The sequence below is a fragment of the Exophiala bonariae genome, assembly GCF_035927105.1.
Source record: "Exophiala bonariae strain CCFEE 5792 chromosome Unknown scaffold_15, whole genome shotgun sequence".
In the NCBI taxonomy this organism is placed as follows: Eukaryota; Fungi; Ascomycota; class Eurotiomycetes; order Chaetothyriales; family Herpotrichiellaceae; genus Exophiala; species Exophiala bonariae.
Window position 1 is genome coordinate 714455 of NW_027042490.1, and position 13910 is coordinate 728364.

The window sequence follows — 13910 nt, forward strand, 5'->3', positions numbered from 1 at the left end:
TACCTGCATCAAGACCTGCAGTCCATTTCGGCACGGAGTCTTTGAACTCTCGTGTCACATCTCTTCTCTTCAGGCTCAACCTCAAAGGTGTCTCGGAATATTCACAAGAGTTCTGGTTCTCTCCGTTGGTTTTTTGGATCTCAATTTTGAGCCTCAAAGTCTTCCATTACTATTATTAACCATTCGCACTCGGCTGTTTTTCCTCACTTGAGACTCGCTATTCCCCTCAACATTCCATAAAGAATGAGATTGTAACATTTTTCAACAAAAGACGCATGGCACAAGTCCTGTTTGCTCATTTCCTCCCACAAACAACCCGGCTACAATGGTGCGGCCAATGATCCCCACTGATACGCCATCGTCCGGCAGTCACATCAACGCAATGGCAGTCGAAAGCGCTTTCTCAACTCCACCAAATGGGGAAGATGCGAAAGCTACAAAATCCCGCCGATATGGAACACTATCCCCTGCTGAGGAGAGGCTGAGACATGTCCAACGCGCCCAATCCACACCTCCCGAGATCACCCACGCCCACCAATATGGTACCTTGACCAAAAGTATCGATGCCCAGCTGTCGGATGTCGCGCGCCTAGAGCATACATGGCAGCGAATGCACCTCTCCAAGAAGAAAAGTCAATATTACACCGATGCTTTTGCACATCGCGAATCGAACAATTCCGCCAAAGAACGTGTCGCGAAAGATTCGATTGTTGTGGCGGAACTCAAAATGAACTATTGCGTAAGCACGTTCTTCATTCTGTTTGAGCCCTGGTATTGATCAATTTCCAGGTTGACTCGGAAAAAGACTTTCTGATTGACTTCTCATTTCGACTATCCGAGATCTACCAGCGTCCAGCCTCCTGCGTCATGATCATGCTCAGCACAGACGTCACCATGCTTCTGGCTGGAACTTCCGAACCAGCCTATCATCTGACTATCGTGGCCTTGCAATCTGAAATAGCCGCGACCAAGAACAAGCGAAGCACGCATTTGATACAAGATTTCATGCAGGACATTTTGGATATTCCACCAACAAGAGGAGTATTACGATTCGAGGCTGTGGCAGAGGAGAATCTGGCAACCAACGGGATGACTGCGTTGCAAGAAATCGAGCAATTGGAGCGGCAGCCAATCGATGAGGATGGAATATTCAGAGCTTTGAGCCGCCAGAGGAGTAGGAGAAGTAAAAAGGCCAGCGGACCGATTCTCACCGACAAAGTACGAACAGCTTTCCCATCCCTGAGAGCCAGTACGCCGTCACAACAGCAGTATAACATACTAGCCACAACTAATGACTTCTCTGGATCCACTGATATAAGTGGCCCATCAAGAAAGCGCGTCAAGTCAAGGAAAAGCATTTTATCATTCTTCAGGAAATAACTTAGGCAACGAAGCACGGCATCTCCAATAGCTTCAAGCGCCTGGACTGATGTTGAACTTCTTGGGCTACAGATTGAACACAAATACGATGTAAAGTCCACAGAGGCAGTCAATATGATGATAACAGTGATAACTTGTATGAGGCAGTGTTTGTTGTTCTGCATTCACAAAAATTCACTTCCATAGCACTTGCTCATTCACTGCCTCAGCTCGCGACTACCTTGTCCACATGTTACGCTTCACATGACACCGAGATTGAAACGAGTATTCTACCTATGTTCTTGCTCTGCGCCTTCTCTTTGCTCAACCTTTGATTGCTCCTTTCCAACCACCTGCCGCATTGCATCTTTTTCCCGCTTCAGGCAGATTGCCTTTCTTGATATCTTTCGAATATCATTCACAATTATTTGTTCCACTCAGTATGCCTTCGCCTCCTTATCATCAATCGCCTCATAGTCAACGAGAAGATCATGCAGAGGACGAAGTTTATGCCCAATGTCTCTATGTACTCGGCTTAAAAGGCGGCGAATCTCTGACTGAGGTCGATGCCAGATATTTCGAGCTTATATCTATGTGGAGTGGTCCAAGACTTCCAACTGATGATGGTCTCACAGAGGCGCAAGACCAGATCCGAGTGATCGATGCGGCGTACGAAGGCATCCTCCCACGACTTATGCAGATGGACCCGAACAAGGATAAGGTGGACGAATGTTCAATGAAGAATGTCGAGACAGCACAAGACCGCATCGTGCCCTCCAGTCAGGACCAGAATACCTTTTGGATTCATGCTGATGTTCCTCCAAGGTAGTTATATCTTACACATAGCCTCGAGGCGGATCTGACATTTACATTTAGGCCACTGAAGCCTTCTGAAAAAGAAGGACTCAAACGTGTCCCGGTCTTCCACATCAATGAGATCCGTGGCAACCTTCTTGACGCACCTGATGGCGCCGTTATTGTTCGTACGTGTGACACTTTATTCACCACATTATTGACCCACTGACAGTACTACAGATGCCGTAAATTGTATGGGTGTCTGGGGTTACGGAGTTGCAAGACAACTGAAAAGTGAAGTACATAAAACTCACTTCTGTCTTTCGTCAACATCTTATTCTGACCTGTTCCAGTTTCCCACTGCTTTCAACATCTATCGATCTCATTGCAGGATGGAGGACAGACCAGATCACCTGGTAGGAGAATGTCTTCTCATCCCGCCTCAGAAGGAAGACTATGAGAAAGGCAACAAACCACGACGATGGATTGCGTGTTTGTTCACTAGTGTGGGGTATGGGAAGAGAAACGCGCGCCTGAATAACCCGGGCAAATGTGAACCACAGTTCATCATCTACCACACACAAGCAGCACTCGAAGATTTCCGAGTTCAGTACGATGAATATGTGCGTGCAGCGTCCATCTCTCCTGAAGAATCTGAACCTCCGGGTGATATATGGTCTTGCAAGTTCAACAGTGGTGCTTTCGGACTCGATTGGGAAGCCACTAAGGCAATAGTCGAAGACGAATTCTACGGATTTGGAGGATCATTCTCAGTTGTGGAGAGAAATTCATGAATTCGATGGGGTCTGGTCGTTCCTTGGTGTCGGATACTCTTATCGAGCAAGTGATGAGCCATTGCACAAGCGAGAGTGAACCGTGAAGCGGGCTTCTTGGGGGTTAGATATCTAAATCCAGAAGGTGACTTAGCTTAGAAAAGGCACGGACAGAGTGATCTGGTGTTTTGTCGATAACGATACAGTCATAGACCGCGCACGATAGACATCGTGTTCTTCGACTATCACAGCTCAGTGTACCTTCGTATTTTCCTCTAACATGCTAACAACCCTGGGAACCAAAGTGACCTGTGATCGCAAGGCTGCCAAGAATGCAGAAGAAAAGGAGATGCGTTAGTCCTTTCTAGGCCTAGCCTCATCTTGCTTGGCATATTTTGATTTTTGCGTTTGTCAAACAGTGAAAGAAGTGAAGGAACAGGACCTTCACAGTAACCTCTTATTTTGCGTTTTAACTTCCCTAGTATGGATACAAGTAATGAAGATTCCCGGCCGCATAAGCGAGTAAAGATTGAAGAGGACAACACTGTCTCCCAACACAACTCCAAACCGCCTACCACTTCCGATGACAACATGAAGGAAATAGAGGTTGGGATCAATACCTGGATGGACAGTTCACGTCCTGTGTTCCATGGAATATTGAAGAAGCGGTATACTGATTTCCTCGTCAATGAAGTTCTGTTGGACGGGACTGTGGCACATCTTCACAGTCTAAGTGCCAAGCCTAGCAGTGATTCCAAGATCGCTGCTTCCACAACGATCTCAAGGGCGCCTGATCGTGATGATGGCCACAAGGGCTCGGGGAAAGATCAATCAGCCGAAAACACAGTGAACTCAGGCATCGGTGGACTTGTTAGACAGGATGAAGGGCACGTCAAATCTGGAGGAGCACAGGTACCGAACTTACTGATCCACTGCCCCAACCTGTTGCTAATGTTACCAGATTTCTGAAGAAGATCAAGCGAAGCTGGTAGAACACTTTAGCGAAGAGACCGTCCAGGAACTCATCTCCTTGTACCAATCGATCCTCGAATCACCAGAGAAAAAGTCACGGGAGCATCCTATCGTGCGGACGTCTTTCACTTCAGACCGGAGTGTTCGGCCACTAATCCATGGAGACATCCGACGCATATTCCAATCAAAAATTGACTCGGCGACTGATAATGATGGTGTATTGGTCCTCACTGCTGCATCCAGAGGCCCCCGTGGACGAGGCGGAGATCAACAGCCCAAAGGACGGGGTCTCAGTTGGAAAGAACGCGGTGGCGACCATGTCCATTTTAATCTCTACAAAGAAAACAAGGACACCATGGAGGTGGTCAGCTTTCTCGCCCGCTCGCTGAAGGTTGCGCCCAAGGCTTTCAACTTTGCTGGCACCAAGGATCGACGTGGAGTTACGGTTCAGAGAGTCAGCGCCTATCGCGTGGAAGTAAACCGTTTGGCTGGGATGAATAGAAGCTTGAGATATGCAGCGATTGGAGATTTTACCTATGAGAAGCATGGGCTTGAACTCGGAGAACTCAACGGGAATGAATTCGTCATTACTCTGCGCGAGTGCAGATTAGGCGCTGATTGGGACCAACTGCCAGAGGACCAGAAGCTTGAAACTGCTAAAGAATACCTCTCTCAATCTCTCGATCAGCTTCGGAATCAGGGCTTTCTCAATCACTACGGCTTACAGCGTTTTGGGTCATTCATGAGCCGCACAGACACCGTGGGACTCAAGATTCTACAGGGCGACTTCAAAGGGGCGGTTGATGCCATTCTCCAATTCTCCGACGTGGCGCTGGAGGCTGCAAAATCTGGAGACACGTCCACCCTAGTCGGACAAGACGATCGGGCTCGAGCAGAGGGGATCAACCACTTCAATACGACAGGCAATCTCAACGAAGCACTCGACAAGCTGCCAAGAAAGTTCTCCGCAGAGTCATCGCTAATCAGATACCTGGGTAGACAACGCACCGACTATCTCGGCGCACTCCTCAGCATCCCACGCAATCTTCGTCTGATGTACGTGCACGCCTACCAGTCTCTGATCTTCAACCTGGCGATCGGCGAGCGATGGAAGCTCTTCGGCAACCGCGTGGTAGAAGGCGACCTGATCCTCATGCATGAACACAAAGACAAAGAAGCCCAAGCTCAAGCAGACCAAGACGTCGACGCCGACGGTGAGGTAATCATCCAACCGGGCGAGGAAGACCGCGCAAATGATCCTGATACCATGTTCGACCGGGCCCGGGCCCTTACCGCCTCTGAAGCCGAGAGCGGCGCATACTCCATCTTCGACATCGTGCTCCCCTTGCCCGGTTTCGACGTCGAATACCCCGCCAATGCGCTCGGCCAGTGGTACAAGACGTTCATGGCCAGCGAAGAAGGAGGTGGCCTCGATCCCCATAACATGCGGCGCAAGCAGAAGGACTTCTCGCTCAGCGGTAGCTATCGGAAGGTCATGGCCCGTATTGGAGAGACCTACAGCGTGGAGGTCCATAGCTATGCGGACGATGACAAGCAGTTCGTCAAGACTGATATGGATCTGATCAAAGAGAGTAAGGCTCAGAACGGGGGGACAAGTGCACGTGCAAGTCGAGACGCGACGACGACAGCGAAGGATGAGAATGCGACTGAAAATGGCAAGACCAACGGTGCAGGCGAAGAAGAGGCGGAAGCAGAGGACAAACCATACAAAATTGCTGCGGTGCTCAGATTCCAGCTCGGATCAAGCCAGTATGCGACTATGGCCCTGAGAGATCTTTCGAGGGGTGGTGTTCAGGCTTACAAGGCTGATTTTACAGGTGGGAGGTAGAAAGGAAAGCCGCAGCTGCGACATTGTGTGATGATTACCGTTTAGCTGATCTAAGGGGCGAGAACAGCCCGATCAGAATGCCAGAAAAACGTGTCTTTACAGGCGTCGGGGAGTTTAGATCGCAGTTCAATGTGCTCCTGGATGGTGCAAATATTGCCGGGAATGGTCACGGGTCAAAGCGATCACCGTACTGCATGTAAAGAGAAAAGGGCATACGATGTGTAAAATACTGGTCCGTATTTTCAATGCTCATCCTGGCATTTCCATGCTCCCTTGCCGTATGGGGATGCGCCTATCAAGAAGTAGTCTAGGGACTCGAAACTTCAATGTGGGAAGCTCAAGTCATCTCGATATCATTGTCCTCATCTTCAATCTCGGCCTTCTTCCTGCGCTCCTGTTCTTTGCGGCCCTGCTCGAGGACCTCCTTCCGCTCCTCGCGCTGCTTCCTCTGCGCCACGACGAAAGCCCCCAACGGGGTGTCCTGCCATTGCACGTCCTTCAAGAAACTCTCCACCTCGCCGCGGTCCTTGGGCGAGAAATTGATCTTGTTCCTCCGCTCCTCGATCCATCGCGCATTCGCCTCTGACTTTTGCACCAGTAGTAACAGTGCTTGGTTGAGCTTTCCATTCCGGTTGCCGTCGCTCTTGGAGGCTGTTTTAATCCAGCGCTTGAGCATGACGACCGTGGGTAATTGGAGCTCGGGATATGCGATGCTCTTGGTCCAGAGGACGAAAAACTCCGAAAATAGCTCGGCTACCTGCTCGCCCACGCCTTCTTGGTAGACTTTGGTTTTTAGGTATGAGGTCGGTGCCCTTATATTTGAGGCGAAATCAAGCGGTTTGAGGGTCCCCGCTTTTGCGGGCTTCTTCATTTCTGCTGAATTGAGGACCTCGAGTAATGCTGCCGAGAGTGGAATGTATGTTTCTGTTGCCTGAGAAATGCGCAACAAGGCACGCATTAATAGGAACCGAAGAGGGAAATATGTAGATGTTGGGATCAGTCTCATCACACCCAGAGTAACTTGAACGACGGGATAAATCAATGGTCGAAGTTGTGATTGCTTGCCATTTTCTGCTTCTAGAAGCGAATTACAATGGGTTGACAACACCCGTGACCAGAAATCAAGTGAATGCACGAATTGCCAGTTGTAGATCGTTTTGTAGGAGTCTTTGGTAGGTTTGGTGATGTTCCCACGAAGATGAATCGCGAGCTGGCGGATGAAGGTAAATCCGGTCGTATAGCTGACCTTTTGGTCGATACCCCATAGCTCGGCAGCAGAGTTCTTCATCAGGTTAATCCCAGCAAGACTGTGAATGGTTGTATTTCGACTACCTTTTACGACGCCTTCGTAGGTTGATCTGAGTACTGTCTCTTTGATGCCTGCATCGCCAATAACCATGAGGCGCCGGATCACGAGGAAGGCAGTAATTCGGGTTGCTTCATCGGATGAGTTGTCCGACCATACAGATGCAACAGCTTTGGTAATGACTTTGAGGAATTTGCGAAATTGTAGAAGGTAGGGCAATAAGGGTTCGAAAGATTGAAGTGTCAATCTCAATGTGTTGGTGTCCGACAAACTGCGCAGAAGTTGATATAGGGAGGAGGCGTGTGACTTGATGAGTGGCGCCAGCGTCTTGAATTTGGGTGAATCGGTGGGAATGCGCAGCTTTCCACTTGCAGATTCTTTGACCGGTAGATGATGAGCCAGGACGATGGGAACTTGCTTCAATGCAGTAATCAAGATCTCGTGATAGACCTCTGGACTCGGAATCGAGTATCGAAATGCTTTGTCTTCTTCATCGTCTGCATGAGCAGCTGCGCGGAAGGCTAGGACAACTTGTCGCAATGATCGTATGGAGTTGGCATCAGCCATGGAGGACTTCCATTTACCAATCATAGCCAACGTTACGTCTATTGATGCACTAGGATCTTCTGCGCCCGTAGTCTTCTGCTTTTTGCTTGGTGGTTCTTCCTCACTAAGGTCGTCTACCTCGGCCAGGTCATCATCTTCGTCAAAGTCCAGTAACTCCGCATCATTCTCCTGTAGGTATTTGTAGAACTCGGGATCTTTTTCAGCCAAGGCCGCTAGCTGGTCTTTGTGGTCGTCCTCGTCGTTTGATGCAGCACTTTCAGGGTCGCTGGGTATATCTGGCTGCTCCTGCTGCTCGTCTCTCTTGCGCTTTGAGGGTTTACTCTTCCCATTCGTCTTTGGCTCCAGCTCCGGGATATCAATCGCTTCTTGGAAGTATTCGTCCTCATTCATGTCAGGGCCAACATCTTGATCTGAGTCTCCTTCGGAACCTGAGTCTTCCGCGGCTTTACCTGCTCTTTTGGCGGATCTCTCCTTTCTCTTTGCATTTTGCTGATGTCTCTGCTTGATTTTGGCAAATTCCTTTCTGCGGTCGATCGTTCCTTTGAGCTGGTTCTTTTCGAACTTCTTGGTCGACTTGGCCTGCTTGCCCATTTTTATGAGTACAGAAGCAGTGTCAGTGAAGGTGCGTCCAGAGAGTCTGTGCCAAGGGGCAATAGCAATTGCCAACATGCGTCGAACTGCAGCCCGCAAAGTCGTTCCAAATCGAAAAAAATCATGCCAAGCCCTAGACATCCGCCGAAGATTATCCAGTTTACCCCGCACCAAGCTGACAGATTCTCCTCCCACGTGATATTCGATAGCACGTGCCACTGCATCCCAGCCTTGTCATCGCAGGCACATACTCCTTTGCTCATTCTTCAAGTCTGGATGATACCCAGTCTCGACGTATACTATTTTAGCCAATTTAGAGCATCATGTATACTGCGCAGCCTCCTCGTCCCTCGGCGTACGCTCCAACTCCCTACAGTTATACTCCGAATACTTCATTCTCTGCTCAAATTAACCTCGACGAAGAAGTGAAACTCTTCGATTCATCCACGGAGCGCGATCTCATAGATTCTCAAGCAGAAATCTACAGCATTATCCGGACACTCGATGGTCTTGAGAAAGCCTACATCAAGGATGCCCTCCCAGAAAATGAATACTCAGATATGTGCTCCAAAATGCTCAAACAATATCGTTCAATCCTCAGTGACGAAACTGTGCTGCGGGAATTTGTCGATCTGGACACATTTACACGCAAATGGGATATTGAATGCCCGCGAGCTAAAGAGAGACTTAAGGTGGGCATAACATCAGATGAAGTCTTGACTCGTCACACCAATGCTCCAATCCCAGTCCAGCCTCAAGGCACATCTGGCAGTCTCATTCTTCTGGCTACCGAGAATTTCATCACTTTCCTCGATGCACTTCGTCTCAATATGGTGTCCAAGTCTGCCTTACACCCACTTCTGTCTGACGTCATTCAATCGGTGAACAAAGTCACTGATCAGGACTTCGAAAACCGCGGCAAGATCATTCAATGGCTGATCACCCTCAATCAGATGAAGACATCAGAAGAATTGAATGACGATCAGGCCCATGACTTAGCTTTTGACATGGAACAGGCTTACAACGGGTTCAAATCGATCATACGATGACCAGATTTATCGTCGCAAAAAGCTTGGTTGGTCTCTCCAAGTGAGAATAAAATACACAGTACTTCGTGTTAAACCCTTATCATGAAACGCGCTTGCCTTCACCACCTGAGCCAGTCGGTATGGCATAATCTCCTGGGGCCGAAAGCGGATTGATCCCAAGTCATCCATCATCTACGATGTACGATTGGACACTTGCCGAAGCCAAAACACAAGCAATCTGAATACCTTGGCAGACATGCTGTGGGAATTCCTGCGGTTACCACGTCAATCACGGGCAATGCTGAATGGAGGCATTGAACTATGACGAACTTCTGCAAAGCAGGTAGAGGAAGGGGCTAGTTCTTATGTCACGGGACTCGGTCGGCCAATTGTGAAAGACGCCGGGCTGCACGACGAGGAAGATTAACACTGAACTCAATTCGACAACAGACAGGCCTCCGGCTCCTTCACTCGTAAGATAAGACACTCGAAAATGATAGGAACTGTTCAAGCCACGTCGATACATTTAGACCCGAAACACCGAGATCTCGGTCTGTTCACGATCGCAAAGCTGCCAGCACGTGCCATACAAATCGCCAGATTGATGATACTCAGTGCGCTGACCCAGCAGATCTCACTTCTCGATTGATATCAGAAAGGCATAAACAGTTGGTGTTCAAGCTTTAATGTGCTTTGCTTGCTCATGTTGACAGTGCATGGGCCATGAGACCACCCAATATATCATGTGTCACAGACGTCCGTGCACTGCTCCAGTGAGATGGGAAACAGATGCAGCGCGCCCGCATTGAACGGTAGATCGCAGCTTTCGAGAGCCACAGCACAGATGCATTGTGCGGGCTTATGTCGAACACCGCTATTTCGATGAATACAATAATCGACTTCGTTGGCGTTCGACTCGGAAAGGATTAGATCGATTCTGTAACACAGAGTGTACAGCTCGAGCACAACTTTCTTCCCCAAGGCTCCATGTCTATCATCGTGAGGTTGCACTACTGCCTGACTGCCTGACAACCACCTGTCAGCATGTCACAGTGCAACCAGATGCCGGCTGGGGCCGTGCCGATCTTCTCACTGCGTCTGTGTCATGCTACTATGTATGTATTGATCGAGCACAACATTTTCGTGCGATAACATGTGAAATTCATTTCGATACCGAGAGCGACAGGACTTGAACACTTTCCTGATCAACAAACACAAAGTGGGTATGCACCAGGCAATATCGAATCCAACTACCTGGAAGAATTTATGGCCCAAGCTCCCGTAGCGACCACGGCATCCTATTCACAACCTAAGTCTATGGATTACGGAGTGCGACATCCCACTACACTGACCATGTACTTGGCGGTGAGATCCAGAACTTCGGGGCGCCTGATGATCAAATTCGTTGACCGGAACGAGGCCAACACGAAATCAAAAACACACACAGCTAGGTCCATACCTGCACATACTTAGAGAAATTCCATGTCTTTGGTGGAAAACCAGATAACCACACTTCCCAACTAATCTTGAAGCCCATAGCCCACACTCAGCCAATCAGCCCTCAATCCTGCACGCACCTAAGCCACCATAAGACCAGGCGTCCGTAGACAAAGCCGCAAGCCAGACGGACAAAATCCACCAAGCAAGCAGGCAAGCATCTGGTCTTTCCCCGTCCGTAGTCGAATCCTTCCCTATAGTTTCCCGACTCTGTGTCATTGCACTGTCATTCTCTCAGCCTTGGACAACCTGTCAGACTGTTGCATGCACACAGCCCCATGCATGAGTAAAAATATCGCAAGCGTACAAAGCGTTGTACAAGTCGCAGTCGCACTCGCATCCGTGGCGGGTGTACAGGGCTGGGTGTCAAATCGTGCGACGTTCTCTTCTCTTCGCAAGCTTGTTTGTTGACTCTGTGGCCCTCGTGCACAGCGGCGACACAATACATGTGACAGCCGAATAGGGGCGGCCGCAAGGCTGGCTGCATTGGGCCGGCTCTGTGTGCTGGGTCTTGTGACGTAGATCACACATTGAACAATTGGCGCGAAAACTACCTACGAAGTAGAGGAGAAGCAGGGAGGGCAGGATCCAGGGAAATGCGAACGTCAGCCTTGTGATATCGTCATAGTCGCCCTGGAGTTTTCGGGACATCTCCAGACGTGCTGCTGGTACATTGGTTCCACGAAGCTAGAAACAGGCTACGCAGTAAAGAACAAGCGGGAGGATGATGTTTCCGAGAATATTTTCGACCTTATATTGAATGAGGTGTCCCCGAGCAATAAGATATATAGCACATGACAAATATTGCACAGGTTTGGTTCAGAGCACACACGCCTCGTGCAGCCAGCTAGACCCGACCAAAAGGCCTGTTTCCTATACTCCTCTCCTGCCCAGATCTTGTGAATCGCGCCCTGTTGCTTTGCCTTCAGCTATATATGACAAGATTTCTGTGTGTTTTCCTTGTTGGCTGAAGGCTGTATTGCCCCTTGGCTGCATTCCCCTACTCTTCTCTTTTGGCCATGTCGCTGCTGCTGATGTACGATGTGTCGGAGGTTGTTCAAGTGTTGATGCTTGGTTCCGCATCCACCAGCCCTTTACCATCCATTCTGTTAGTCGACGGTTTTAATCATTTCCTCTTGTTCTGCTTGCCAACACCTCGTGTGCCTTTTTCGCTCTCATCATCTGTTCCCATTTTCCCCACCCCTGAATGCTCTCATGTACACAAAAAGGTATATATTCCGACATCGCAAGCATATCCGGCATTTCGGCTATCTTTTTAGTGGTAGGTGAATACCCAAGTGGGCAGGTTTGCGACATCTGTGTTTCAATCTCAGCGGACCCATCCCATTGTATTTTCTCCACTGGTGCGATTATGCCTCCCATACCCCCAAGCCCAAAGTTTCTGAAAGGAGAGACGTATCTGGACATTCTTAATCCGAGACATAAAATGACATCAAAAAGAAACAAATGGCAATCAAACTCCACGCCATGATTAAACATAAGGAAATATATTGATCGTGTTGCTAGCACGAGAATCAGGCCAATATTATCGGCTGCTGTTGCTTCCATCAACACCAACTTGTCTGACTGAAACACTCCTACCGACCTGGGCCTGCCCAATACTCGCAACATCTGAAGCGTCATCAGCGTTTACGCTCTGGTATAATGACGAACCACGGCTGAGGGTGGGTCGAACTGCACCAGCGGCTTCTTCACCATCTGGGGGATCATTGAAAGGTGATCCATCGATAGGACTGACGGGTGTCGAGTCTGCGAAAGGGTTTCTGATCGAAGTTGGAGTTGTTGGATGATCTGCATCTCTACCAGCTGGTTGATATGGAGGTGGTGCTGTGGCAGATGACACTGAGCGTGGGATCGGATCTGGTGCGCCGGCGATGGCTGGGTTCACGTGCCGAAGAGGGCTGGGATTAACTGGCTGAGAGCCCGCGATGGCATCTCTGTAGGGCGGAGCAACCTCGTCGATGCTGTGTAGACTGGGCTCTGTACTGTGAGCACCATTGCGGGAATTATTATTTGCACTCCGAACACTTGGATCTCGGCTTCGAATACTGTTGCTGCTGGAGAAACGACCACCCATGAGGAGTTCGGCGTCAAAAGAGAAAGCTCGCAAATGTCGAGACCACTTTTTTCCGGCCTTTTTAGGTTTCTTCTCCGAGAGAGATGCCCCAGCACCTTTGTTCTTCCTCCTCTTTCTAGCACAAAATAGGAACAAGAGTACCGCTGCGATGGCTGCCACGACGATAGGAACCGCGATGGCGGCCTTGAGGGCGGAGGAGCATGATATGCTATTGCAGGAATTTTCTGAGACGGTGACAGCGCCGTCACTGGTGTTGCTGGCTGCGTTGCCCGCAGTGCTGGATGCGTTGCCGCTTATACTGGTAGTGGCAGAATTGCCAGCACCAGTGGTCACGGTACTGAGTGTTGTTCCTGGAGCGGAAGTAGAGGCACCGTTGATGTCGGTGGTCGTAGCGCTCGCATCAGTAGTTGACGAGCCTCGATTGGTACGTGTTGTTTGAGTGAATTCACTTTGAAGGGAGGAGATAAAACTGTTCATGGCTGAAGTTCCAGGACCGTCAGTCGCAGTGGCTCCGATGCCAGTGAAGCCTTCTTCAGTATCTGGGTTTTCGTTGTTGGCCGGCATTGTGGATGGGGTTGGGAGGGTATTTGTGAAAGAAAAGGTATTGGGAAAGGACGGTGAGGGCTGTGTAAAGGGATTGGATGACTGGTCACTTCGTCGGGCTACACGAGGCCTCGAGAAGAGAGAAAATAGGCCCTGCGAATCCAGAGTGGTGAAGACTCCGGGCGATGCCCAGAGTCCGACATGTAAAGATAGAGACAATTGGGAGAAGGGAGTGGCAGGACAGGCGTCCCAGGTGCTTGTCAGTCAGCGGACACTGAGTGTGGTTGCTGGTTGGTGGGAGGAAGGAGTGGTGGATTTGGGGCCTGGGAGGTGAGACGAGATTCGTGGTGTTAGAGAACGAGAAGGGCGAGATCTGATCTGATCAGCAAGGCGCAGCACCGCACGAGCTGACGAGGCGTCGGATTGGTGAATTATTCTCGTATTTATGATGGAAGGGATGGCAAGATGGATTGTGTTATTGATGGACGCGGGTTTGAATAACACCTCGTACTTGGTCGTTGGTTGAAATATT

At 49.5% G+C, this 13910-nt stretch overlaps 6 protein-coding genes across 6 annotated transcripts; 4 read left to right on the forward strand and 2 right to left on the reverse strand.

The window, feature by feature from the left end:
* Positions 1-382: 382 nt before the first annotated feature.
* LTR84_003226 (uncharacterized protein) lies at positions 383-1380 on the forward strand (the record flags this gene model as incomplete). Its single annotated transcript, XM_064846821.1, has 2 exons — positions 383-739; positions 790-1380. The coding sequence occupies 2 exons, from the start codon at positions 383-385 to the stop codon at positions 1378-1380; spliced, it is 948 nt and encodes a 315-aa protein (XP_064705801.1).
* Positions 1381-1801: 421 nt separating this feature from the next.
* LTR84_003227 (uncharacterized protein) lies at positions 1802-2948 on the forward strand (the record flags this gene model as incomplete). Its single annotated transcript, XM_064846822.1, has 4 exons — positions 1802-2184; positions 2236-2342; positions 2395-2453; positions 2508-2948. The coding sequence occupies 4 exons, from the start codon at positions 1802-1804 to the stop codon at positions 2946-2948; spliced, it is 990 nt and encodes a 329-aa protein (XP_064705802.1).
* Positions 2949-3410: 462 nt separating this feature from the next.
* LTR84_003228 (uncharacterized protein) lies at positions 3411-5748 on the forward strand (the record flags this gene model as incomplete). Its single annotated transcript, XM_064846823.1, has 2 exons — positions 3411-3839; positions 3889-5748. 2 exons carry the CDS (start codon positions 3411-3413, stop codon positions 5746-5748), a joined length of 2289 nt encoding a protein of 762 aa, XP_064705803.1.
* A 337-nt stretch (positions 5749-6085) lies between these two features.
* LTR84_003229 (uncharacterized protein) lies at positions 6086-8212 on the reverse strand (the record flags this gene model as incomplete). Its single annotated transcript, XM_064846824.1, has 1 exon — positions 6086-8212. The coding sequence occupies one exon, from the start codon at positions 8210-8212 to the stop codon at positions 6086-6088; it is 2127 nt and encodes a 708-aa protein (XP_064705804.1).
* Positions 8213-8535: 323 nt separating this feature from the next.
* LTR84_003230 (uncharacterized protein) lies at positions 8536-9261 on the forward strand (the record flags this gene model as incomplete). The annotated part of the gene is made up of 1 exon (XM_064846825.1): positions 8536-9261. One exon carries the CDS (start codon positions 8536-8538, stop codon positions 9259-9261), a length of 726 nt encoding a protein of 241 aa, XP_064705805.1.
* A 3022-nt stretch (positions 9262-12283) lies between these two features.
* On the reverse strand, positions 12284-13399 carry LTR84_003231 (uncharacterized protein; the record flags this gene model as incomplete). The annotated part of the gene is made up of 1 exon (XM_064846826.1): positions 12284-13399. The coding sequence occupies one exon, from the start codon at positions 13397-13399 to the stop codon at positions 12284-12286; it is 1116 nt and encodes a 371-aa protein (XP_064705806.1).
* Between the last annotated feature and the right edge of the window lie 511 nt (positions 13400-13910).